General features: G+C 51.4%; 1 protein-coding gene across 3 annotated transcripts in view; it reads left to right on the top strand.

The window, feature by feature from the left end:
- Positions 1–915: 915 nt before the first annotated feature.
- Positions 916–24,336, top strand: part of LOC140390353 (E3 ubiquitin-protein ligase TRIM39-like) — a 45,392-nt gene continuing 21,971 nt past the window's right edge. The window contains exons 1-5 of one of the 3 annotated variants that reach the window (XM_072475428.1): positions 916–1,383; positions 6,008–6,103; positions 12,783–13,013; positions 16,689–16,711; positions 23,223–23,338. In XM_072475428.1, the coding sequence (XP_072331529.1) occupies positions 964–1,383; positions 6,008–6,103; positions 12,783–13,013; positions 16,689–16,711; positions 23,223–23,338 (886 nt within the window). In that variant the 5' untranslated portion in view covers positions 916–963. The remainder of the gene's footprint in view (positions 1,384–6,007; positions 6,104–12,782; positions 13,014–16,688; positions 16,712–23,222; positions 23,339–24,336) is intronic. The other 2 variants (XM_072475426.1, XM_072475427.1) reach the window with 2 other exon arrangements.

Below are 24,336 nucleotides of genomic sequence, written 5' to 3'. Positions count from 1 at the left end.
CTTGGCGAGTCCCTGCAGTGGGTCTTGCAATTGGTACGCACGGCTGCCGATGTTGTGAGTCGGGGGTGGAGGGAGTGAATGTTTTGTGGCAATTTTCAGGCATCGCCTTCAGGTCAGGACCATCGAAGTGTCGAAACTAGGAAACGTACCCGCACTGGCTGGTGGCCCGCAGTGCCTGCCAGAATAGAAATGCATCATAGAACAGAATCATAGAATGATAGAATCTCTACTGTGCAGGGGAGGCCATTCGGCCCATCGTGTCTGCACCGACCTTCCGAAATGGCACCCTACCCAGGCCCATGACCCCACCCTATGCTTTTGGACACGAAGGGACAATTTAGAATGGTCAATCCATCTAATCTGCACATTTTTGGACTGCGGGAGGCAACTGGGGCACCCGGAGGAAACCCACGCAGACACGAGGAGAACGTGCAGACTCCACACAACAGTCACATGGCCAATATTTATCTTTCAGTCAACATTCCTGTACCAGCCTCCCCGAACAGGCGCCGGAATGTGGCGACTAGGGGCTTTTCACAGTCACTGCATTTGAAGCCTGCTTGTGACAATAAGCGATTTTCATTTTCATTTCATTCTAAAAACCTCGGTCTGGAGTCCCCGGTCCTCCAGCTGCCTGTTCCTTGGCGGTGGGATGTCCGCTGGCGGCGGGATGCTAGACTCCTGCCGCTTGTCAATGGGATTTCCCATGGAAGCCACCCCATGTCACCGGGGAAGCCCGGATAATTCCGGCCCCGATGACCCGGTTCTTGATGAGCCGAATCCCCTACACACCAGCACAGGGACTATTCTTCATAAGCCTTTGGCTGGAAGGCACTCAGGAAACTCCTGATGGTGAGATAGGCGCTATATAAATGCAACGTTTTATTTTTGTCTCTCCTGTCGCTTCCCTGCCACACTTCCTGGTTGGACGAAAGTGAAAGTTGCAGGGCGCTGGCTGCGGCAATGGCCACGTCTAAAGTGCTGGGGGACATGAGAGACGAGGCGATCTGCCCCATCTGCCTGGACTTCTTCACCCACCCGGTGACCATAGACTGCGGCCACAACTTCTGCCAGGGGTGCATCCTGGGCTACTGGGCTCCGCAGCGGGGCAAGGTGAGCTGCCCGCAGTGCCGGCGCCAGTTCACCCAGAGGAATGTCAGGCCCAACCACTTCGTCTCCAACATTGTGGCGGGCGTCAGGCAGCTGAGCCTGGACGGGGGGCAGGCGGGCGCCGGCACCGAGCCCCTCTGCCTGGAGCACGGCGAGGGGCTGAAGCTGTTCTGCCAGGAGGACCAGAGGGCCATCTGTGTGGTGTGCTCCCTGTCCCGGGACCACAAGCCGCACACCGTCAGCCCCATAAAGGAGGCGGCCGACCTCTACAAGGTAATAATAACCAGCTCCAGCCAACCCCTGCAGTGGGGGAGGAGGCCATTCAGCCCATCGAGTTTGCGCCGGTCCCTCCGAAAGAGCACCCTTGCCTCGGTCGCACCCTGGGCGCGATTCTCCGAGCCCCGCGGCGGGCCGAAAAGCCGCCGCAACCGCGCGACGCCGGCGCGCGACTCTCCGAGGTGCGGAGAATCGGCGGCAGTCGCGCCGGCGTGTTTGGCGCGGGGCCGCTGTATGAGGCCGGGCCGCCCCATTCTCCGGCCCGGATGGGCCGAGCGGTCACACGGGGAAAAAGCAGAGTCTCGCCGGCGCCGTCCTCACCTGGTCGCTGCCCGCGGGAACTCTGCGCGAAGGGGTCGGGGGGGGGGCTCCGTCCCGGGTGGGGCCTCCGATGGGGTCTGGCCCGCCATCGGGGGCCCACCGGTCGGCGGGCCGGCCTCCCCCCCCCCCCAGGCCGACTTGGTTGCGCAGGTTGGCGCGTTTTACGACGGCGCGAAACGGGCCAGTGCCGTAGGGGCCAGAATCGGTAGTCCCCGCGCCCGTTTCGCGCCGTCGTGAAACACGATGCCGTTCACGACGACGGCGCGAACACTCTGTCTCCATTTCGGAGAATCGTGCCCCCCTATCTCCCTAACCCCCCCCCGCCCCAAGTATCCCTCAGATTTTTCGACACTAGTGGGCAATTTAGCATCGTCAATCCTCTAACCTGCACCATCTTTGGACTGTGGGCACAAGCGGGAGCACTCGGAGGGAACCCAGGCAGACACTGGGATAACGTGCAAATTCCGCACAGCCACCCCCCCAAGGCCGGAATCGAACTGGGGTCCCTGGCGCGGTGAGGCTGCAGTGCTAACCACCGTGCCATTCTTGCGCTTGTTGGTATCACTGATTGCCGAGGCAGGGGTTGAAGGGGCCAATAACGAGGAGAAGGGGAATTTTAATCTTCAGGTGAGGGACATGGAGGTGTAGAGCGGATTTGAGGAAAAAGAAACATTTCAACCAGAGAGTAGTCAGGTTCTGGAAAGGGAGGTCGGTTTAGCTCAGTTGGCCGGACGGCTGGTTTGGGATCCGGAGCGCCGGCAACAGTGCGGGTTCAATTCCCGTGCCGGCTGAGGCTGTTCGTTATCTTCTCAACCTTGCCCCTCGCCTGAAGTGTGACGACCCTCTGATTAAATCGCCACCAGCCAGCTCTCAAAAGACGAGAGCAGCCTATGGTCCTCTGGGACCGTGGCAGCCTGTAGAGAGGAGGCGGTGACACTGCTGGACAAGTAATCCAGAGGCCCAGGATAATTCTCTGGGTGGCTTGGGGTTCGAATACCACCGCAGCAGGTGGTGGAATTTAGAAAGCTCAATAAAACATCTGGAATGCGCTGCCTGGGAGGGTAGAAGAGGCAGAAAACCTCACAACCTTTTAAAAAGTTACGTGGATGAGCACTTAACATTCAAGGCTATGGACCAAGTGCTCGAAAGAGGGATGAGTGTAGATTTAGTGTAGTTTTTGTCGGTACATAGTCGATGGGCCGAAGGGTCTTTTCTGTACCATATGACTGAAAAGGGGGAGGTGGCGGCACATGGACTAGCAATCCAGGGAGTCCTGGGCAAATGTCCTGGGGACCATGACATTTGGGGCAGCACGATAGCACAGTGGATAGCATTGCGGCTTCACAGCGCCAGGGTCCCAGGTTCGATTCCCCGCTGGGTCACTGTCTGTGCGGAGTCTGCACGTTCTCCCCGTGTCTGCGTGGGTTTCCTCCGGGTGCTCCGGCTTCCTCCCACAGTCCAAAGACGTGCAGGTTAGGTGGATTGGCCATGATAAATTTCCCTATAGTGTCCAAAACGTTTAGGAGGGGTTATTGGGTTATGGGGATAGGGTGGAAGTGAGGGCTTAGGTGGGTCGGTGCAGACCCGATGGGCCGAATGGCCTCCTTCTGCACTGTATGTTCTATGACAGCTGAGGGAATTCAAATCGGCTAAAAATTCATTGAGTTTACGATGAATAAATCTAGATTTTTTTTGTTTAGAATGCTCGTCCGCCAGACTATAAAACCACCGTGGATTGTAGGGGGGGGAAAAATCCACCTGGTTCATGACTACCCCTTTTAGGGAAGGAACTCTGCCATCCTTAGCCGGTCTGGCCTACATGTGATTCCAAGTCCGCAGTAATGTGGTTGACTCTCCCCCCCCCCCCCCCCCCCCCCCCCCCCCCCCCCCCCCACTCCTGAAATGGCTTGGAAAGCTGTCCAGTGTCAGGGCAATTGGAGACAGGCAGCAAACACTGGTCTGACCAGCAACATGCACAACCCATGAAAGAGTAAAGAGGAAACAAAAAACAAGTAAAGAAATGATATGCGTTTGTGGAGTGACTTCAGCCGGATAAACCATCCGGAGGAGCTTCACAAGAGCGATTGTCAGACAACATAGAACATACTGTGCAGAAGGAGGCCATTCGGCCCATCGAGTCTGCACCGACCCACTTAAGCCCTCACTTCCACCCTAACCCCGTAACCCAATAACCCCATCTAACCTTTTTGGTCACGAAGGGCAATTTATCATGGCCAATCCACCCAACCTGCACGTCTTTGGGCTGTGGAGGAAACCGGAGCACCCGGAGGAAACCCACGCAGGCACGGGGAGAACGGGCAGACTCCGCACAGACGGTGACCCAGCGGGGAATCGAACCTGGGACCCTGGCGCTGTGAAGCCACAGTGCTAGCCACTTGTGCGACCGTGCTGCCCTAAACATTCGGCAGCGAACCAAATGAGGCGATATTGGGAGAGTTGACATGAAGTTTGTTCAAAGAGGCTGGTGAGTGACTTGAGGTAGACAGAGAGAGAGAGAGGGAGAGTGAGAGGCAGGAAGGAGGGGAAGGAATTCCATAATGTTTGGGTGCAACCATGTAGCCACCTGAGTTGGCCACTTGCCGACTTAAAATGGAGAACCGCAAATGCTGAAGGGAAATTTAGCCAACACAGGCAAAGACTAGCAAATACAGGAATCATGTGTATTAAGACCTGTAAGGAACCAGACAGCACTGAAACCAGCAGCCATCTGCATAGTAATGTAGCAGCCATCTACATATTAATGAGCGATCCCCGGGAACAATCAAAACATTTTAAGGTAAACAAGGCCAAGCCAGACTCCTCGGCGCCAGCAGGAGCCAACACAAAAGAGGTTAACGGACACTTAAAGACTGCCCAACGACCAGGGAACCGCTCCAGCATTGGAGAAATCGAACCAAGCGATTGGAACGAAGTCCAATCACTTGGAACCAGGTACAGGGTCCGCCCCGAAAGGCAGGAAGCCCCTGGGGACTATAAAGTAAAGCCCCCAAGTTCAAATCGCCCTTCTTGACAGGGTCATTCAGCAACGCGAAGCAACCCCTGAGAGTGAACTGTCCAGCGGCCTCCAAGCAAGTAAGTCTCAAGTCATCGAACGCTACGAGATAGGCGCTCCTAGCAACCAGTCCATACCAGCTTTTGAATTACCTAGACTCAGGACCTGAATGAAAGGCCATTTGTTCCCCTGACCTGGTGGGCCAGTCCAAAGCTAAGTATAGGCCTGTTAGTGATAGAAATAGCTTAGAAAGTAGAGTTTATGCATGAGTAGTGATTTACTGTGTATAATAAATGTGCTTTGATTTGAATCTTACTAATTGGTGTTCATTACTTGAACTTGAACCTCGTGGCGGTATAAAGATACCTGGCGACTCTAGCGCAAAGGTTATAAAACAGAGCCAATTGAACCAACCAAAAGTTAGCAACAACCACCAACAGCGGGTCTTTGAAAATTGGCAATGTTCCGGGTTTGGAGCAATGTAGAAACCTGGGAGTGTTGTAGGACTGGAGGAATTGCAATCATACCCCCCAGGTCCTCTCCTCTCTCAAAAGAAGTCTGTGCCATATTCAGCATATTCGTGGCAGCACGGTAGCACAAGTGGCCAGCACTGTGGCTTCACAGCGCCAGGGTCCCAGGTTCGATTCCCCGCTGGGTCACTGCCTGTGCGGAGTCTGCCCATTCACCTCGTGCCTGCGTGGGTTTCCTCCCACAGTCCAAAGACGTGCAGGTTAGGTGGATTGGCCTTAGTGACCAAAGGGGTTATTGGGTTACGGGGATAGTGTGGAAGTGAGGGCTTAAGTGGGTCAATGCAGACTCAATGGGCCGAATGACCTCCTTCTGCACTCTTATGTTCTAAAAGACAGAATCAAAACCATCATCTAACGAATAAAGCATTCGTGTCATGTATCGTGTCATCAGGCAATATTCTCTTCCAGGATATCGCATCTCAGGTGGCGATTCCATAATGGCATTTCCCCCTTGAAAAACCCGAACACCAACAGCCTATTCTCTCCACACTGACCTGTACCTTTGCTTCTATAATTGATTGTTTTTTTTCCCCCTGACAAATTGCATCGGGCCGTGCCTTAAGCACCCAAGTTTGCCAAAGCATTCGTTGCTCTAATGATAATCTCCCTGATGCACCATTTTCCTTCCCGATCACCTTTCGCCCATTTCCTCACTGCTGCCCCAGAGAGTGAACTCCATGATCAGCGGCGGCAGATTGTTTCTGTCCGCCCATCGCAAACGCTTGACGATTACCTTGTTAAAATGCCTGCCTTCCAGGGACTGCTGGAGAAAGCTGTGTATTCGCTTCAGAAGCAAATGGAGGCGATGTGCGCAAGTCAGAAGGAAGAAGAGGCAGATATAAAGACTCTGAATGTAAGTCCTTCTTCAGTACAGGGGCTGCAGTGCCATGCATGTGAATACTGACCCAGAACAGGGGGTTGGGGGATGTTTTTGTCAGAGAGTAGTTTTTGCGTTTAGATGATCATTCAGCTGGTCCTGAAATGGGAATAATCTGGAACCTGAAAGGAACTTTGTAGTTGTGAGTACGTGACAGAAACTTCCCTATTTCCTTTGATCTCCTTTGAAATTCAACCTGTTAAACTAATGCAACAAATTAAGGGACAAATCAAAAGGGGCCACTCCTTGAAGGGGCACAAAAACAAAGATTAATTGAACCTTAAAAAAACATGTGATTGAAAGGGTCGTAGGGCACCCCAGACCGTGCGGTGCCCACTGGGCATGGAAGGCCTCGATGGTGCCAGTGGACACCGCATGCTTCCTTTCATGGGGCACCTGGCCGCGGAAGAGGGGCAGACAGTAGGGGTGGATGACCCCCTCGATCGCCCGCTGCCTGGACCTGTTCATGGCAAGTTTCGCCTGGCCCAGGAGCAGGTTCACGAGGGGATCCCCCTTCCCCGCCCCGGGTTGAATAAAGAGACGATCGAAAGTGTATTGTTCTCCTTCGAGAAAAGAGGATGGCAGCGATTTGATAAGAGGTCGCTCAGAATCCATGGAAGGTTTTGATACAGCACACAACGTTTTCAGTTTTATAAAACTGAGGATTGTTTTAAAGCAATTATCTCAATGTGACTTGCCACTCCCGAGTGTCCCCATTATTGCTTACCGATTAAAATTAAACCCCTTAATTTGTATTTATTCTTCTCACCTTCTTACACAATGGTCTGGGGTTACCGTCTGTGTGGAGTTTGCACTTTCTCCCCGTGTCTACGTGTGTTTCCTCCCGCAGTCCAAAGATGGTGCAGATGGATTGGCCATGATTAATTTCCCTTTAGTGTCCAAAAGGTTAGGTGGCGGTTATGGGTATAGGGCGGGGGAGTCGCCCTAGGTTAGGGTGCTCTCTCGGAGGGTCGGTGCGGACCCGATGGACCGAATGGCCTCCTTCTGAACCGTAGGGATTCCATGCACAGGGCTGTTTAACACAGGGCTAAATCGCTGGCTTTGAAAGCAGACCAAGGCAGGCCAGCAGCACGGTTCAATTCCCGTAACAGCCTCCCCGAACAGGTGCCGGAATGTGGTGACTAGGGGCTTTTCACAGTAACTTCATTGAAGCCGACTTGTGACAATAAGCGATTTTCATTTTTTCATTTCATGATTCTATAAGGAATGACATCACAATTCTCTCTGTTAAATTGCGACTCCCCATTCCGCCTGTTTATCGAATTCTCGCGAAGTCTCTTTTGCAACTTTGTCATGTTGCATTTCATCTGGAAATTTTGAAAAGATGTCCTTTATGCTCGACTCCAGATCACTGGTGTATATGGAGGAGTGGCCCTGAAATCAGGTACTGGGGAACATAAGAACTAGGAGCAGGCCATCTGGCCCCTCGAGCCTGCTCCGCCATTCAATGAGATCATGGCTGATCTTTTGTGGACTCAGCTCCACTTTCCGGCCCGAACACCATAACCCTGAATCCCTTTATTCTTCAAAAAACTATCTATCTTTATCTTAAAAACATTTAATGAAGGAGCCTCAACTGCTTCACTGGGCAAGGAATTCCATAGATTCACAACCCTTTGGGTGAAGAAGTTCCTCCTAAACTCAGTCCTAAATCTACTTCCCCTTATTTTGAGGCTATGCCCCCTAGTTCTGCTTTCATCCACCAGTGGAAACAACCTGCCCGCGTCTATCCTATCTATTCCCTTCATAATTTTATATGTTTCTATAAGATCCCCCCTCATCCTTCTAAATTCCAACGAGTACAGTCCCAGTCTACTCAACCTCTCCTCGTAACCCCTTCAGCTCTGGGATTAACCTAATGAATCTCCTCTGCACACCCTCCAGCGCCAGTACGTCCTGTCTCAGGTAAGGAGACCAAAACTGAACACAATACTCCAGGTGTGGCCTCACTAACACCGTATACAATTGCAGCATAACCTCCCTAGTCTTAAACACCATCCCTCTAGCAATGAAGGACAAAATTCCATTTGCCTTAATCACCTGTTGCACCTGTAAACCAACTTTCTGCGACTCGTGCACTAGCACACCCAGGTCTCTCTGAACAGCAGCATGTTTTAATATTTTAACATTTAAATAATAATCCCTTTTGCTGTTATTCCGAACAAAATGAATAACCTCACATTTGTCAACATTGTATTCCATCTGCCAGACCCTAGCCCATTCACTTAACCTATCCAAATCCCTCTGCAGACTTCCAGTATCCTCTGCACTTTTTGCTTTACCACTCATCTTAGTGTTGTCTGAAAACTTGGACACATTGCCCTTGGTCCCCAACTCCAAATCATCTATGTAAATTGTGAACAGTTGTGGGCCCAACACTGATCCCTGAGGGACACCACTAGCTACTGATTGCCAACCAGAGAAACACCCATTAATCCGGTAATGCAGGCCACTGTCTCCGATGTGCAAAATAACCATTTACCAATGCTCTCTGGCCCTTTGCCAGCCTTATGCCGACACACCACAGCACCTTTAATTACGTGGGAGTCAACTCTATTGTGGGAGCTTATCGAACACCTTTCTAAAATTTACTCGCGTAATGTCAGCCACACCCTGCTTACCCGTCCTCGCCCATCACCCCACCAAATGACTCGGTCAAGTTCGCCCAACTGGATTTGGCTCAAATGATTCTGTGGCGACTTTAACTCGTGCGTCCCCGAGTGCCAAGTATCTCCGACCAATGCCTCCAGTAGTTGACCCACCATTGAAGTTAAGCCGATGGAGCTGTAGTTGTGGTTTTACACATCTTCCCCATTCTTGAATAGGGGAGTTAAAATTGACAGGCCACGATTTTTTTACTGCCGCTCTTTTCCAGTGGGTTTGGCGACGGGAGTGGAAAACTTTGCGAGAGGCCCGAATCGCGTTTTACATTGACGGGGAGTCTTGGCTCGCTTGTCCTCGTCCCCTGCCTATTTTAAGCATTATAATAAATTTGAATCTCATTATCAAACCTTTATGATTGATCATCCCCGCCCCCCCACCCCCAACCACCATTAGATAACCCATTCACATCGGCAAAAAAGAGGTACGATTACGCCCATAGCCTTTACTTTTCAAGTAGCACTCCAATACCTGAGAACTCTTAAATGATTCCGGCCTGAAAACTGGGTGATTTCTCCGGTTGCCAACCTTTTAAGTACTTCATTTATAATGTATTTTTATCCTTTCGAGTTGCTCTTGAAGGTCCCATCCTGTCCCCGCTGGCAGTCCATTGGTGACTTGCACTCCAGAAAGGCCAGAAAATAAATCCTGAGGTGCTGGTTCAAAGGCACTCAGTGCTTCGTTCAGGGCCTTGACATCTGGAAAGTGCGATGGTGGGGGGTGTGGTAGTTCAGAGTCAGCCTCACATCTTTTTCTGTCAACACCCCGTCCCCTCCCCCTCCACCCCGTGATCCCCCCCCCTCCCTCCGTCATCGCCCTTGGCGCTAATGGGCTTCCTGTGGCTGCATTACCGGCCGCAGCCATGCCTCACTGATGGCGCTGCTAAGCAATGAAGCATCGCCAGCCAACCTCTAATTGGCTGGCGGCACTCAGTGGGTGGCACTTCTGACCCCCTGACATTTCTATGGTATAGAGATGAGGAGAGAGAGAGGGAAACTAAGCATGAGGAAAATCTCAAGCGAAGAGACTGACCTCATCAACAAAATTGCTTGAAGACAAAGAGGTGCGAAATAGAACATCAGAGTTACCCTGAGCCCTTGGAAAGATTTTCTTTTTCTTTAAATTTAGAGTACCCAATTTTCTTTCCAATTAAGGGGCAATTTAGCGTGGCCAATCCACCTACCCTGCAGATCTTTCGGGTTGTGGGGGTGAAACGCGCGCAGACACAGGGAGAATGTGCAAACTCCACACGGACAGTGACCCAGGGCCGGGATTCGAACCCGGGCCCTCAGCGGCGTAGTCCCAGTGCTAACCACTGCGCCACGTGCCGCCTTCCCTTGGAAATGATTTCTGATGTAATCAAATCGGATATTATGGTTTGGCCACAACCAAATCTATTTGACCAACGTTGCACATTTGTAATGTACAAAACTGATACTCCATAGGGTGTTCCAGTTTATCTTACACTTCTTGCATGTACTTTACATAGGTCTGTGAGTTAGTCAACAATTAATTCATATCGTTTGTAAAGGGGCAAACTGATTTCGACAATCCCACTGTGTAAAGCTAAAGTAGCAAAATGTCCACATTAAGGTATTTGTAGTATTAAATAACAACATCCTGAAGGGACTAGAACGTCCTCTGCTCATTTTATACCATTGAGACACATTTCAATGTTCCTTCCCGAACCCTTTCTCCGGTTCACGTTTTTTGGCCACATTTGTCGCAACTGTGAAGACTTTTCATTACCGCCAATGTGAGCTGGGGTGAAATTGGCTTAATCACGGAGAAATTGAGTAGATCGATCGCATTCCAAGAACGCCTCAGTACTTGGCCAAAACAACTACTGTTTAAGCCTCAATAATGACCGAGTGCTGCCAAGGTATTTAAAAGCTGTACAGGAGACGGGTGTGGGCGCTGGAGCTCAACTGAGGTTTAGTTTAAGACTGAGATCGTGAAGCAAAACTAGCAAAATGGATTTGAGGTACAGGTCAATCATAATTGAATCAAATGGTGAAACAATCTTGAGGGGTGTTTGATCTACCCCTTATCCGGTGATCCCATAGATGTATTCCAAATATGATTATCCGCTTCATTGGCTATAGGCTCTTTTCATCAAAAGTCATGATTGAGAGAGGACATTCTGACTAATATTTCACCTTTGAGGTCCCAGAGCCACTGGAGCTAATTGTTTCGCCCAGGTTTCTAATCTAGCTAAATTCATCCAACAACGAGGAATGGACGCTCCAGTCTACTTGATCTGCACGGCTCAATTATTAACCGTAGGAACCCAAAAGCTGTCAGTGGAATTTTCCAATATTTTCCCGGGACCCACTTTTGCCCACCTTCAATTCCCGCTCCGGCCGACCTTCGCGGCACATGGCACGTTTTCTTGGGAGCCTACTTGGTCCTCACGATCTCACAGGAGAAGACGGCATTGCGTATATCAGGTGGAGAGTTAAGCCGATTCCCTTGCGCCGCCCTCTTCGTCTCACCAGACTTGGTAACTTGGTTGCGGTGCTCCCCTTACCTTGCATAATTTTTCTCCTCCACCAAATCCCCTCTACCCATGCGTCACTGCCACAGCCAACCGTGGCTGGCCGCATGCGCGCCCGTGCAACCCCAGTCCTCCGCACATGCCACGTGTCTCCATTTCCAAGTGCCACACACCAAATAAGCCCACCCGCAGGCACCTAGTGTAAAATACCAATCAAAACATGACACTAGTTAGACCTCAGCAGGAATATTTTGTGCAATTCTGCACGGTTCACTATAGGGAGGAAGTGAACACGTTGGAGAGAGAGTAGAAGAGGTTGACAAGAATGGCCCCAGGGATGGGGAAATTCAGTCATGCGGATCGATTGGGAGAGGTTGGGACTGTTCCCCTTGGGGAGAAGAAGGCTGAGAGCGATGTTCAAAATCATGAGGGGACTGGACAGAATAGATAGGACGAAAACTGTTCCCCTTCGTAAAAGGATCAAGAAGGAGAGAGCATAGATTTAAAGTCTTTTGAAAAAGGTTAAAAGATGGTGTGATTTAAAAAAAACTTTTTCACCCAGCGAGTGAGTGGTTGAGACCTGGAATGCATTGCCTGCAAGTGTGGTGGTGGCAGGTTCAATCGAGGCGTTCGAGAGGGCATTGGACAATTGTTTCTATTCAAGTAATGAGAAGGGGTATGGGGAAAAGGCAGGGGAATGGTACCAAGTCATTTAGTGTCCTTTTAATCTTCTCAGTTAGTTTAAATTGTACTCTAGAGCTGATCGCCATGTGATGTCTGTAATTCTGATCGGTTTGTGGAGCCAGTTATTCCAATGGCCTCCTAGCCGACCTTCCACCGACCAACCTCCCTGAACCTGAACTCGTCCCTGAACTTTGAGTGCCTACAAAAATCCACTCTCTGTACCCTGACTTGCGACACATCCCGCTTACCCATCATTCTAGTGTTTGTGCACTTGTATTATGTCCAGGTCCAAGAATTGCAGAACACCTTTGGTCCATCCACAAGCAGGACTCGGGCCTTCCTGTCGCTTACCATTTCAACTCATCGTCCTGTTCCCACGTCCGCATGTCCACCCTTGGCCTGCTGCAATGTTCCAGTGAAGCCCAACGCAAACTGGAAGAACAGCGCCTCATCTTCCGATTAGGCACGTCACAGCCTTCCGGACTTAACATTGAGTTCAACAACTTCAGTCTGTGGACTCTCTCCTCCACCTTCACCCCATTTTTATTTCTATCAATTCATTTTCATTTCTTCCATCGATCCGCTTTCCCCTCCCATTGTTCCCCCGTCTCTCCCCACCCCACGAGGCTCCTTAAAACCTTCCTTTCTTCGGCTAAACATTTGAAACCCGTCCTAATATCTCCTCCCGCGGCCCAACAGCAGGTTTCGGTTTGATGATCATGTGTCCAAGTCGCCTTGGAGCAGGTTGCTGCAACGGTGCTTTTGACTGCAAGTTTCCATTCACTTTAACAGCAACAAGCCAAGGGTCTGCGGAAAAACATTGCGTCCAAGTTCGACCAATTGCACCAGTTTCTGCACCAAGAGGAAAAGGACCTGAAAACAAAACTGCAGCAAAATGAGGAGTCGATCTTACAAAAAATAAAGGAAAACCTGAACAAAATCTCTGAACAACAAGTGGCCTTTGAGCGAACACTGACGGAAATGCAGAGGAGGTTGACCCTGCAAGAGGCTGAGTTCCTGAAGGTACATTGTCCACTCTTTCATAAAGCAAGCGAGTTCTCATAGCAGTTGATCGGCATAAAGATTATGGGCTGGATTCTCCGGACCACTAGTTTCTCGGCCGCGTGGCATTTCCTGATGGCGGGATTCCCTACTAGCGGCGCTTGTCAATGGGATTTCCCATTGAAGCCATCCCACATCACCCGGGAAACCAGCGGGGTGAGGGGTGGCGGGGGGGGTGGGGGGGTTTCCTCCGGGTGCTCCGGTTTCCTCGCACAGTCCAAAGATGGGGATTGACCATGCTAAATTGCCCCTTAGTGACCAGGGATGTACTGGTTAGATGGGGTTACGGGGGTAGGGTGGGGGAATGGGCCTGGGGTAGGGTGCTTTCAGAGGGTTGGTGCAGGCTCGATGGGCCAAATGGCCTCCTTCTGCACTGGAGGAGTTCTATGTCTATGGAATGGAATACACTCCGCTTGCCCAGATGAGCGCAGCTCTGACAACACTCCGGCAGCTAGACACTGTCCAGGTTAAAGCAGCCCAGTTGACCAGCGCAGTGTATCATTTATACGATGCACTGCAGCAACTTGCCGAGACTCCTTTGACAGCCCCTTCCAGACCAGACCCACAATCTCTACCAATTCAAAAGAGCAAGGGGTGCAGCACGTATACAGGGACACCACCATTGGAGTGTTCCCGCAGTCTGTGTAGCCTTACTTGGATCTACATGGCAGTCCTGCGCTTTCGCTGGGTCACAGCCCTGGACCTCCCTTCCTCACGGCACCGATGACGTACACGCACCTCGAGGGCGGCAGTGCTTTCAGAAGGTGGCTTGCCGCCACCCTCCCCAGGGCAGTTCAGGATGGGCAATAAATTTGGGCCTTGCCGATGAGGCTCACATCCCATGAACAAGTATGATAAGACAAAATGTAACAACATGGGTCCAGAATAATGTTGAGATCTAAAATGTGTCGGCTAAGAAAAGGTTCGGTATGTGACCTTTGAGGTTTCGAATTTATTAGTCGCCACCCGTGCTTCACCTGAATGTGACCCGACGCAAAAAAAACTATACAGTCGCAAAGTTTTTACAGCACAGAAAGAGCCTTCGGCCCATCGTATCTGCCGGCCCATCAAGCACCTATCTCTTCTAATCCCACTTTCCAACACTTGGTCTGGAGCTTTGTATGATATGACATTACAAGTGCTCATCGAAATGCTTCTTAAATGTTGACGGTTCCCACCTCTACCATCCTTTCAGGCAGTGAGCTCCAGACCCTCTGGGCGAATACGTTTCCTCAAATCCCCTCTAATCTCCTTCCCCGTAAATCTCTGCTCCCTGGTTATTGATCCCTCTATTAAGGGGAAAGGTTCCTTCCCATCTATCCTATCTGTCTCCATCATACTTTTGTCCACCTCATTCAGATCCCCCCCCCCCTCAGCTTTCTCGGCTCTTCAGAAAAACAATCCCAGCTGAACCAGCCTCTCTTCATAGCTGAGATGTTCCAGCCCAGGCAACATCCTGGTGAATCTACTGTGCACCCTCTACAATATAATCACATCCTTCCTACGATGTGGCGACCAGAACTGCACCCAGTACTCCAGCTGTGGCCTCACCGGTGTTTTATACAGCTCCATCATAACCTCCCCGCTCATCATCATAGATCATAGAAATTACGGTACAGAAGGAGGCCATTCAGCCCATCGAGTCTGCACCGGCTCTTGGAAAGAGCACCCTACCCAGGCCCACACCTCCAGCCTATCCCCATAACCCAGTAACCTCACCCAACACTAAGGGCAATTTTGAACACTAGGGGCAATTTAGCATGGCCAATCCACCTAACCTGCACATCTTTGGACTGTGCGAGGAAACCGGAGCACCCGGAGGAAACCCACACAGACACGGGGAGGACGTGCAGACTCCGCACAGACAGCGACCCAAGCGGGAATCGAACCCAGATCCCCGGTGCTGTGAAGCAACAGTGCTAGCCGCCATGCCACCGTGCTGCCCATATCTATTCTAATCCTATTCGCTAACACTTGGCCCATAGCCTTGTGTGAGCTGTGGCATTTCAAGTACTCATGTAAATACTCTTTAAATGTTGTGAGGGTTCCTGGCTCGCCCACCCTTTCGGGCGGTGAGTTCCAGATTCCCACCACCCTCTGGCCGAAAAAGTGTTTCCTCAAATCCCCTCTCAATCTGCTCCCCCCTCAGCCTTCTCTGCTCAAAAGACAACAACCCCAGCCTCACCAGCCTCTAATTTCATAGCTGAAACACTCCACCCCCGGCAACATCCTGGTGCATTTCTCTGCACCCTTCCCAGTGCAATAACATCCTTCCCATGGTGTGATCACCAGAAAGGCACTCAGTAATCCATATGGGGCCTAACCTGTGTTTTATACAGCTCCATCACTACCTCCCCGCTCTTACATTCTATGCCTCGGTTCAGAAAGGCAAGGGTACCAACTGCCTTCTTAACCAGCTTATCTACTTGTCCTGCTGTCTTCAGGGATCTATGAACATAGAACAGTGCAGAAGGAGGCCATTCGGCCCATCAAGTCGCACCGACCCACTTAAGCCCTCACTTCCACCCTATCCCCGTAATCCAATAACCCCTCCCAACCTTTTTGGACACTAAGGGCAATTTATCATGGCCAATCCACCTAACCTGCACGTCTTTGGACTGGGAGGAAACCAGAGCATCCGGAGGAAACACACGCAGACACGGGGAGAACGTGCAGACTCTGCACACAGTGACCTAGCGGGGAATCGAACCTGGGACCCTGGCGCTGTGAAGCTACAGTGCTAACCACTGTGCTACCGTGCTGCCCCTGACATGCACACCAACAGCCCTCTGATCCTCTGTACTTCATACCATTCATTGTCAGTCCCTTGTCGTGTTCGTCCTCCCAAAATGCATCACCTCACATTTTTCAGGGTTAAATCCTATTTGTCACTGTTCCGCAGAGAAAATACCCTGACCGACTCTGGTTGTTCCACAGCCATTTCACACTCGAGTGAGCGTAAATTGGCTGCAGGCGGGACTTCTGCCTCCTCACTTGGGAGGACGTCTCGCCTTCGAGAGCTGCCGATCAGTCTGCTTGCCCAGCAACAGTATTACTGTAGCGACAGGATCTGCAGTGGATGGAAGAGGCAGTGCATGAAGATGATAAGAGCCAAAGTCCCAGTCCAAAAGGGGGTTTTCTCGAGCCCGGGGAGGGGGTGAGGGGGCTGGGGGTTGGAAATGAGGTCTTGGGGAAGGGAGCCCCAGCGACCTCGGGTCCAACGGAGCCCAAAGTTAGAAGGGGGTTTCTGATGGAGGCCTCCTCTTTCCCCCCCCCCCCCCCCCCCCCGCTCTCCGCCCCCCTCTCTTACCACCTGAGACCTAAGCCCACCTATCTTCAGGCTTCCTCCAAGCTTGAGACATTCCGCTGCCAACTTAAAAATGGAGGCTGGACAGGAAACAGCGCTTCGAAGCCAATAATTGCCCCCTCCAGAGCCTCAATTGCGACAAAGACCCTTCTGAGGCCTTGCCCCACCCAGCCTAAAAGCCCACCAGCGGGCGGGTGCGAAAATTAGGCCTGCGTCTAATTACAAATTAAACCTTAAGGGCAGCAAAATAGAACTGATTGCCGAAGGATTTTTTTTCTGATAGTTTAAACATCTGGCTCTCTATAATAAAATTTTTCTTTTTTTTTTAGGGCATCAATTGTATTCTTGACAGGTATGTGACCTTTTCTTCACCATGTTCGGCTGACAGTTAAATCTCGATGCGTCCTCATGTGGCTCTATTGATATTCATAGACATGCTATTATATAATTGGCGGGATTCTCCAGCCTGCCAGTCGCGTGTGTCTCGAATGGCGGGCGGCTGGATTCTATCTTCCCGCCGATTGTCAACGGGATTTCCCACTGTGACCTTGCCACCCGCTGGCAGGGAGGCACTGTCGGTCGGCAAATTGATTCGCAAGGACCACAGAATTCCTGCCATTGTATCTGAGCGTTATGTTCAGTTCCCCAGGAAGGAGCCCATCCCAGTGCCATCGAATGTGCGTTAGAGGCTGGAGCCTAGTGATGAGCATCAACGCAGCACTGAGGGTGGGTCACACTGTCCGAAGAGCCGTCTTTCAGGTGCGGTCACAAACCGAGACCCTGTCTGGTGTTCTCAGATGGACATAAGAAGAGTTGGGGGGAGCTCTCCCTACTTACCTTCCCACACTCACCCCTTAACCAAAAATTTAAATCCCGGACTTCCGGGTGCGGCAATGACCAGCTGAGTCGCACGTTTCGGCAGCTCCCGGTGAAACGGACTTTTGGGCTCTTGATAGGAGCCCCAACGGCAATTTTGACGGCTAAAAACACTGTGCGGTAAACCAGAAGGGAATCCCCCCTGGATACGGATGAAAAAAGGAGGAGAAAGTGGCCGGATTGCAGTGGATCCTTTAGAACAGCGGCAAGGAAGGCAAGCAAAAACCAAGATGGCGTCGGAAGGTGGCAGTTTAACATGGGGCCCTGAACAACAAGAGTTCTTGAAATGCTGTGTGGAAGAGCTCAAAAAGGAAATGAAGAAAGAGCTGTTGGCCCCGATACTACAGGCGATCGAAGGGCTAAAGGAGGAACAAAAGACCCAGGAGCGGGAGCTTCGGATCGTGAAGGCAAAGGCAGCCGAGAATGAGGACGACATACAGGGCCTGGTGGTGAAGACGGAGACGCATGAGGCACATCAGAAACGATGTGTGGAAAGGTTGGAGGCACTGGAAAACAACGCAAGGAGGAACAACCTGAGGATTCTTGGTCTTCCTGAAGGTGCGGAGGGAGCGGACGTCGGGGCATATGTGAGCACGATGCTGCACTCATTAATGGGAGCGGAGGCCCCGGCGGGTCCATTGGAGGTGGAGGGAGCATACCGAGTGATGGCGCGAGGACCGAGAGCAGGAGAAATTCCCAGAGCCATAGTGGTGAGATTCCTCCGTTTTAAGGATAGAGAAATGGTCCTTAGATGGGCAAAGAAAACTCGGAGCAGTAAATGGGAGAACGCGGTGATCCGCGTTTATCAAGACTGGAGTGCGGAGGTGGCGAGAAGGAGGGCGAGCTTTAATCGGGCCAAGGCGGTGCTTCATAAAAAGAAGATAAAATTTGGAATGCTGCAACCGGCAAGACTGTGGGTCACATATCGAGGGAGGCACCACTACTTTGAGACGGCGGATGAAGCGTGGACTTTTATTGTGGAAGAAAAACTGGAATGAGCGGGTTATTAAAAAGAACGTTTGAAAAAGTGGTGGGGCGAATGTGGGGGGCGAAGAGGGGGGTTAAAAAGGGGGGAAAGAGGAGTTTCATGTACTAATCCTGCGATGTGGTAACTTTTCTCTCTTCCACAGGTGGTGATGGGGGGAGGAGGGGAGGTGGAGGAGATGGGGCGTTGGCCATTGGGGGCGGGGCCAAGGGAGAAGCGCGGGCTTCGTTCCCGCGCTATGATAATCATGGCGGGAATAGAGAAGCAGGAAGGAGGGGGCGTCGCACAGTGCGAGCTGAGGTCACGGGGGGAAGCCGAGGTCGGCCAGAGTTTGCTGACTTCTGGGAGCAACATGGGGGGAGTAATTACGCTAGCGGGGGATCTAGCGGGGGGGATGGGAGGGGGGAATTACTGGGTTGCTGCTGCTGGGGAGAGGGGGGAGCTGGTATGGGAGGGGATGGGCGGGGGGGCACCGCCTGGGGGAGATACAGCTGCGTGGGAACCGGGTGAGGAGCTGGAAAAAGGGGATGGCTAATCGACAAGGGGGGGGGGGGTAGGAAGCCCCCCAACCCGGCTGATCACGTGGAACGTGAGAGGGCTGAACGGGCCGATAAAGAGGGCACGGGTACTCGCACACCTTAAGAAACTTAAGGCAGATGTTGTTATGTTACAGGAAACGCACCTGAAACTGATAGACCAGGTTAGGCTACGCAAAGGATGGGTGGGGCAGGTGTTCCATTCGGGGCTAGATGCGAAAAACAGGGGGGTGGCTATATTAGTGGGGAAGCGGGTAATGTTCGAGGCAAAGACTATAGTGGCGGATAACGGGGGCAGATACGTGATGGTGAGTGGCAAACTACAGGGGGAGACGGTGGTTTTGGTAAACGTATATGCCCCGAACTGGGATGATGCCAATTTTATGAGGCAGATGCTAGGACGCATTCCGGACCTAGAGATGGGAAAGCTGATAATGGGGGGAGATTTTAATACGGTGTTGGAACCAGGGCTGGATAAGTCGAAGTCCAGGACTGGAAGGAGGCCGGTAGCAGCCAAGGTACTTAAAGATTTTATGGAGCAGATGGGAGGTGTAGACCCGTGGAGATTTAGCAGACCTAGGAGTAAGGAGTTCTCGTTTTTCTCCTATGTCCATAAAGTCTACTCGCGAATAGACTTTTTTGTGCTGGGAAGGGCGTTGATCCCGAAGGTGAGGGGAACGGAGTATACGGCTATAGCCATTTCGGATCACGCTCCACACTGGGTAGACTTGGAGATAGGGGAGGAAACAGGAGGGCGCCCACCCTGGAGAATGGACATGGGACTAATGGCGGATGAGGGGGTGTGTCTAAGGGTGAGGGGGTGCATTGAAAAGTACTTGGAACTCAATGATAATGGGGAGGTCCAGGTGGGAGTGGTCTGGGAGGCGTTGAAGGCGGTGGTTAGAGGGGAGCTGATATCAATAAGGGCACATAAAGGGAAGCAGGAGAGTAAGGAACGGGAGCGGTTGCTGCAAGAACTTTTGAGGGTGGACAGACAATATGCGGAAGCACCGGAGGAGGGACTGTACAGGGAAAGGCAAAGGCTACATGTAGAATTTGACTTGCTGACTACGGGCACTGCAGAGGCACAATGGAGGAAGGCACAGGGTGTACAGTACGAATATGGGGAGAAGGCGAGCAGGTTGCTGGCACACCAATTGAGGAAAAGGGGAGCAGCGAGGGAAATAGGGGGAGTGAGGGATGAGGAAGGAGAGATGGAGCGGGGAGCGGAGAGAGTGAATGGAGCGTTCAAGACATTTTATAAAAAATTGTATGAAGCTCAACCCACGGATGGGAGGGAGAGAATGATGGGCTTCTTGGATCGGCTGGAATTTCCCAAGGTGGAAGAGCAGGAAAGGGTGGGACTGGGAGCACAGATCGAGGTAGAAGAGGTGAAAGGAATTAGGAGCATGCAGGCGGGAAAGGCCCCGGGACCGGATGGATTCCCAGTTGAATTCTATAGAAAATATGTGGACTTGCTCGCTCCGGTATTGACGAGGACCTTTAATGAGGCAAAGGAAAGGGGACAACTGCCCCCCGACTATGTCTGAAGCAACGATATCGCTTCTCTTAAAGAAGGAAAAGGACCCGCTACAATGCGGGTCCTATAGGCCTATTTCCCTCCTAAATGTAGATGCCAAGATCCTGGCCAAGGTAATGGCAATGAGAATAGAGGAATGTGTCCCGGGGGTGGTCCACGAGGACCAAACTGGGTTTGTGAAGGGGAGACAGCTGAACACGAATATACGGAGGCTGTTAGGGGTAATGATGATGGCCCCACCAGAGGGGGAAACGGAGATAGTAGTGGCGATGGATGCCGAGAAAGCATTTGATAGAGTGGAGTGGGATTATTTGTGGGAAGTGTTGAGGAGTGAGGAAGGGATTCTTAGAGCGTAGCAGGGATAGGGGGGGTCTGGCACTACCGAGCCTAAGTGAGTATTATTGGGCCGCTAATATTTCAATGGTGAGTAAGTGGATGGGAGAGGAGGAGGGAGCGGCGTGGAATAGATTAGAGAGGGCGTCCTGTAGGGGGACTAGCCTACAGGCTATGGTGACAGCCCCATTGCCGTTCTCACCGAGGAACTACACCACAAGCCCGGTGGTGGTGGCTACACTGAAGATTTGGGGACAGTGGAGACGGCATAGGGGAAAGACTGGAGCCTTGGGGGGGTCCCCGATAAGAAACAACCATAGGTTTACCCCGGGGGGAATGGATGGGGGATATGGAATGTGGCAAAGAGCAGGAATAACGCAACTGAAAGATCTGTTTGTGGATGGGAAGTTCGCGAGTCTGGGAGCGCTGACCGAGAAATATGGGTTGCCCCAAGGGAATGCATTCAGGTATATGCAACTGAGGGCTTTTGCGAGGCAACAGGTGAGGGAATTCCCGCAGCTCCCGACACAAGAGGTGCAGGACAGAGTGATCTCAAAGACATGGGTGGGGGATGGTAAGGTGTCAGATATATATAGGGAAATGAGGGACGAAGGGGAGACTATGGTAGATGAACTAAAAGGGAAATGGGAAGAAGAGCTGGGGGAGGAGATCGAGGAGGGGCTGTGGGCAGATGCCCTAAGCAGGGTAAACTCGTCGTCCTCGAGTGCCAGGCTAAGCCTGATTCAGTTTAAGGTATTACACAGGGCGCATATGACTGGAGCACGGCTCAGTAAATTTTTTGGGGTGGAGGATAGGTGTGCGAGGTGCTCGAGAAGCCCAGCGAATCATACCCATATGTTTTGGTCATGCCCGGCACTACAGGGGTTTTGGATGGGGGTGACAAAGGTGCTTTCAAAAGTAGTGGGGGTCCGGGTTGAACCAAACTGGGGGTTGGCTATATTTGGGGTTGCACAAGAGCCGGGAGTGCAGGAGGCGAGAGAGGCTGATGTTTTGGCCTTTGCGTCCCTAGTAGCCCGGCGCAGGATATTGTTAATGCGGAAAGAAGCCAAGCCCCCGGGGGTGGAGACCTGGATAAATGACATGGCGGGGTTTATAAAGCTAGAGCGGATTAAGTTTGTTCTAAGGGGGTCGGCTCAAGGGTTCACCAGGCGGTGGCAACCGTTCGTCGAATACCTCGCAGAAAGATAGACGGAATGGAAAAAAGAAGGCAGCAGCAGCAGCCCAGGATCGGGGGAGGGGGGGGGGTTGAGGAGGAACCAGAAGGACTCTCAGGGTTGTTAATATATACTGTATAATATGTATAGGTCGTTGCGACAGATAATTATATATTGGACTGTTAAATTATATTTTTGGAGAGTGTTACTTGTGATAAGGCAGTTGCCAATTAGGGTTAGTTTTCATTTTTGTTATTTATTATTTATTCATTTTTTGTTTATAAAATAGGTCATTGTTATTTGTGTTGTTATAATATTGTGTAAAGGATGCACAATGTACTGTGTTGGTTGACCAAACATTTTCAATAAAATATTTATTAAAAAATAAATAAAATTAAAATCCCAAATCTGGAACCGAAAGTCTCATGATGATCATTGTCGATTGTCACAAAAACCCCATGTGGTTCACTCATGTCCTGTAGGGAAGGAAATCTGCCGTCCTTACCCGGTCTGGCCTACATGTGACTCCAGACCCACGGCAATGTAGGCGACTCTTAAAATGCCCTCCGAGCAATTAGGGACGGGCAACAAATGATGGCCCAGTCAGCCTCGGCCACGGCCCATGAATGAAGTTTCAAAAAATAAATCCGCTCGTCATCTCATTGCTGTTTGCGGAATGTTGATACACGCATTGTGTGCATCTTGCTTCTACCGCAGTGCAAAAGTACAGAATTCACGGTAAAGTGCTTTGAGGTGACCCGAAGCTGAGAAAGGCACAATATAAATGCAAGATTTTAGAACATAGAACGATACAGCGCAGTACAGGCCCTTCGGCCCACGATGTTGTACCGAAACAAAAGCCATCTAACCTACACTATAGAACATAGAACATGTCCTTTGATCCGCTATGTCAACGTTTGGCCCTACAATCAGAATGACCACCTTGGAGGGGTGGCACGGCGGTCAGCGCTGCTGCCTCACAGCACCAGGGACCCGGGTTCAATTCTGACCTTGGGTGGCTGTCTGTGTGGAATGTGCACATTCGCCCCATGTCTGCGTGGGTTTCCTCCCGGTGCTCCGGTATCCTCCCACAGTCCAAAGACATGCAGGTTAGGTGGATTGGCCATGATAAAATTGCCCGTTAAGTGCTGGTTCGGTGAGTTGGTGGGGGGGGGGGGGGGAGTGGGTCTAGGTCGGGTACTCTTTCGGAGGGTTGGTGCAGACTGGTTGTGCCGAATGGCCTCCTTCTGCGCCGGAGGGATTCAATGGTTCTGTGGAATTTGGTGCCGATTAGGTACTGAAATCTGAGCCTCCGTGCCATTTAATTTTGGCCGTGGGGCATCTTTCTGTGTCAAGTTTTCAGCTGCCCCTCCTATTCTCCAGTCTCAGTTACATTCTCCATTTTGAACTTTGCCCAGGGCCGTAGTGCAGTTTAAGAAGCCCACAAGGATCTCCACCGATCTGGGCCCTGGCGATTTTAACGGCCCTCTGCAGTTCATCGCTTGGAAACGGATGCTGAAGCTGATTGACCCAGGTAACGCTTGTTGTTTTGGTCGGGACGGAGGGGCATTTGGGCCAATCGCCACTGTAGTATATTTCACCCGGGAGTAGGGGAGACGCAGGGAGACTCGAATAGAGACGCCCAAAATTATGCCATTGTTTGATTGGATAAATTAAGATCGTGGGCGGGATTCTCCGTCCCGCCGCGCCAGATTTCTGCTTCAGCACTCCGGCGGGATGCTCCGTTTCGCCGGCTGGTCGATGGGGTCTCCCATTGTGGGGCAGCCCCACGCCGTCGGGAAACCCCCCGGACTGCCGGCAAAAACGGAGCGTCCCGCCGGCGGAGAACTCAGCCCGAAGTGTTTCCGCTGGCGAAAAGGTTGACATGACCGGCGAACAGAGGTGTTGGGTCGATCCCAAACGATCCAGAGGCTACACCAGGAGATTTTGTTTTTTAAACCCATGAGTTGAGGGTAGACCGGCTGTCTCACAGCGCCGAGGACCCGGGTTCGATTCCGGCCCCGGGTCACTGTCCGTGTGGAGTTTACACATTCTCCCCTTGTCTGTGTGGGTCTCACCCCCACAACCCAGCACAGTAGCACAGATGTCTTGACAGGGTCCCAGGTTTGATTCCCTGCTGGGTCACTGTCTGTGCGGAGTCTGCACGTTCTCCGCGTGTCTGCGTGCGTTTCCTCCGGGTGCTCCGGTTTCCTCCCACAGTCCAAAGATGTGCCGGTTAGGGTGGATTGGCCATGATAAATTGCCCTTAGTGACCAAAAAGGTTAGGAGGGGTTATTGGGTTACGGGGATAAGGTGGGAGTGAGGGCTTAAGTGGGTCGGTGCAGACTCGATGGACCGAATGGCCTCTTTTATGTTCTATGTTCTAACCCAAAGATGGATTAGGTGAATTGGCTACACTAAATTACCCCTAATTGAAAAAAAAAAGGAATTGGGTACTCCAAATTTATATTTTAAAAAACAATAAAAAAACAATGAGTTCATGTCTGCAGTGGATGGTAGAAGCAGATTCAG

Source organism: Scyliorhinus torazame, chromosome 14 (genome assembly GCF_047496885.1).
Source record: "Scyliorhinus torazame isolate Kashiwa2021f chromosome 14, sScyTor2.1, whole genome shotgun sequence".
NCBI lineage: Eukaryota > Metazoa > Chordata > Chondrichthyes > Carcharhiniformes > Scyliorhinidae > Scyliorhinus > Scyliorhinus torazame.
Note: the sequence above shows the minus strand (reverse complement) of the source record. Positions and strands in the feature narration are given on the sequence as shown.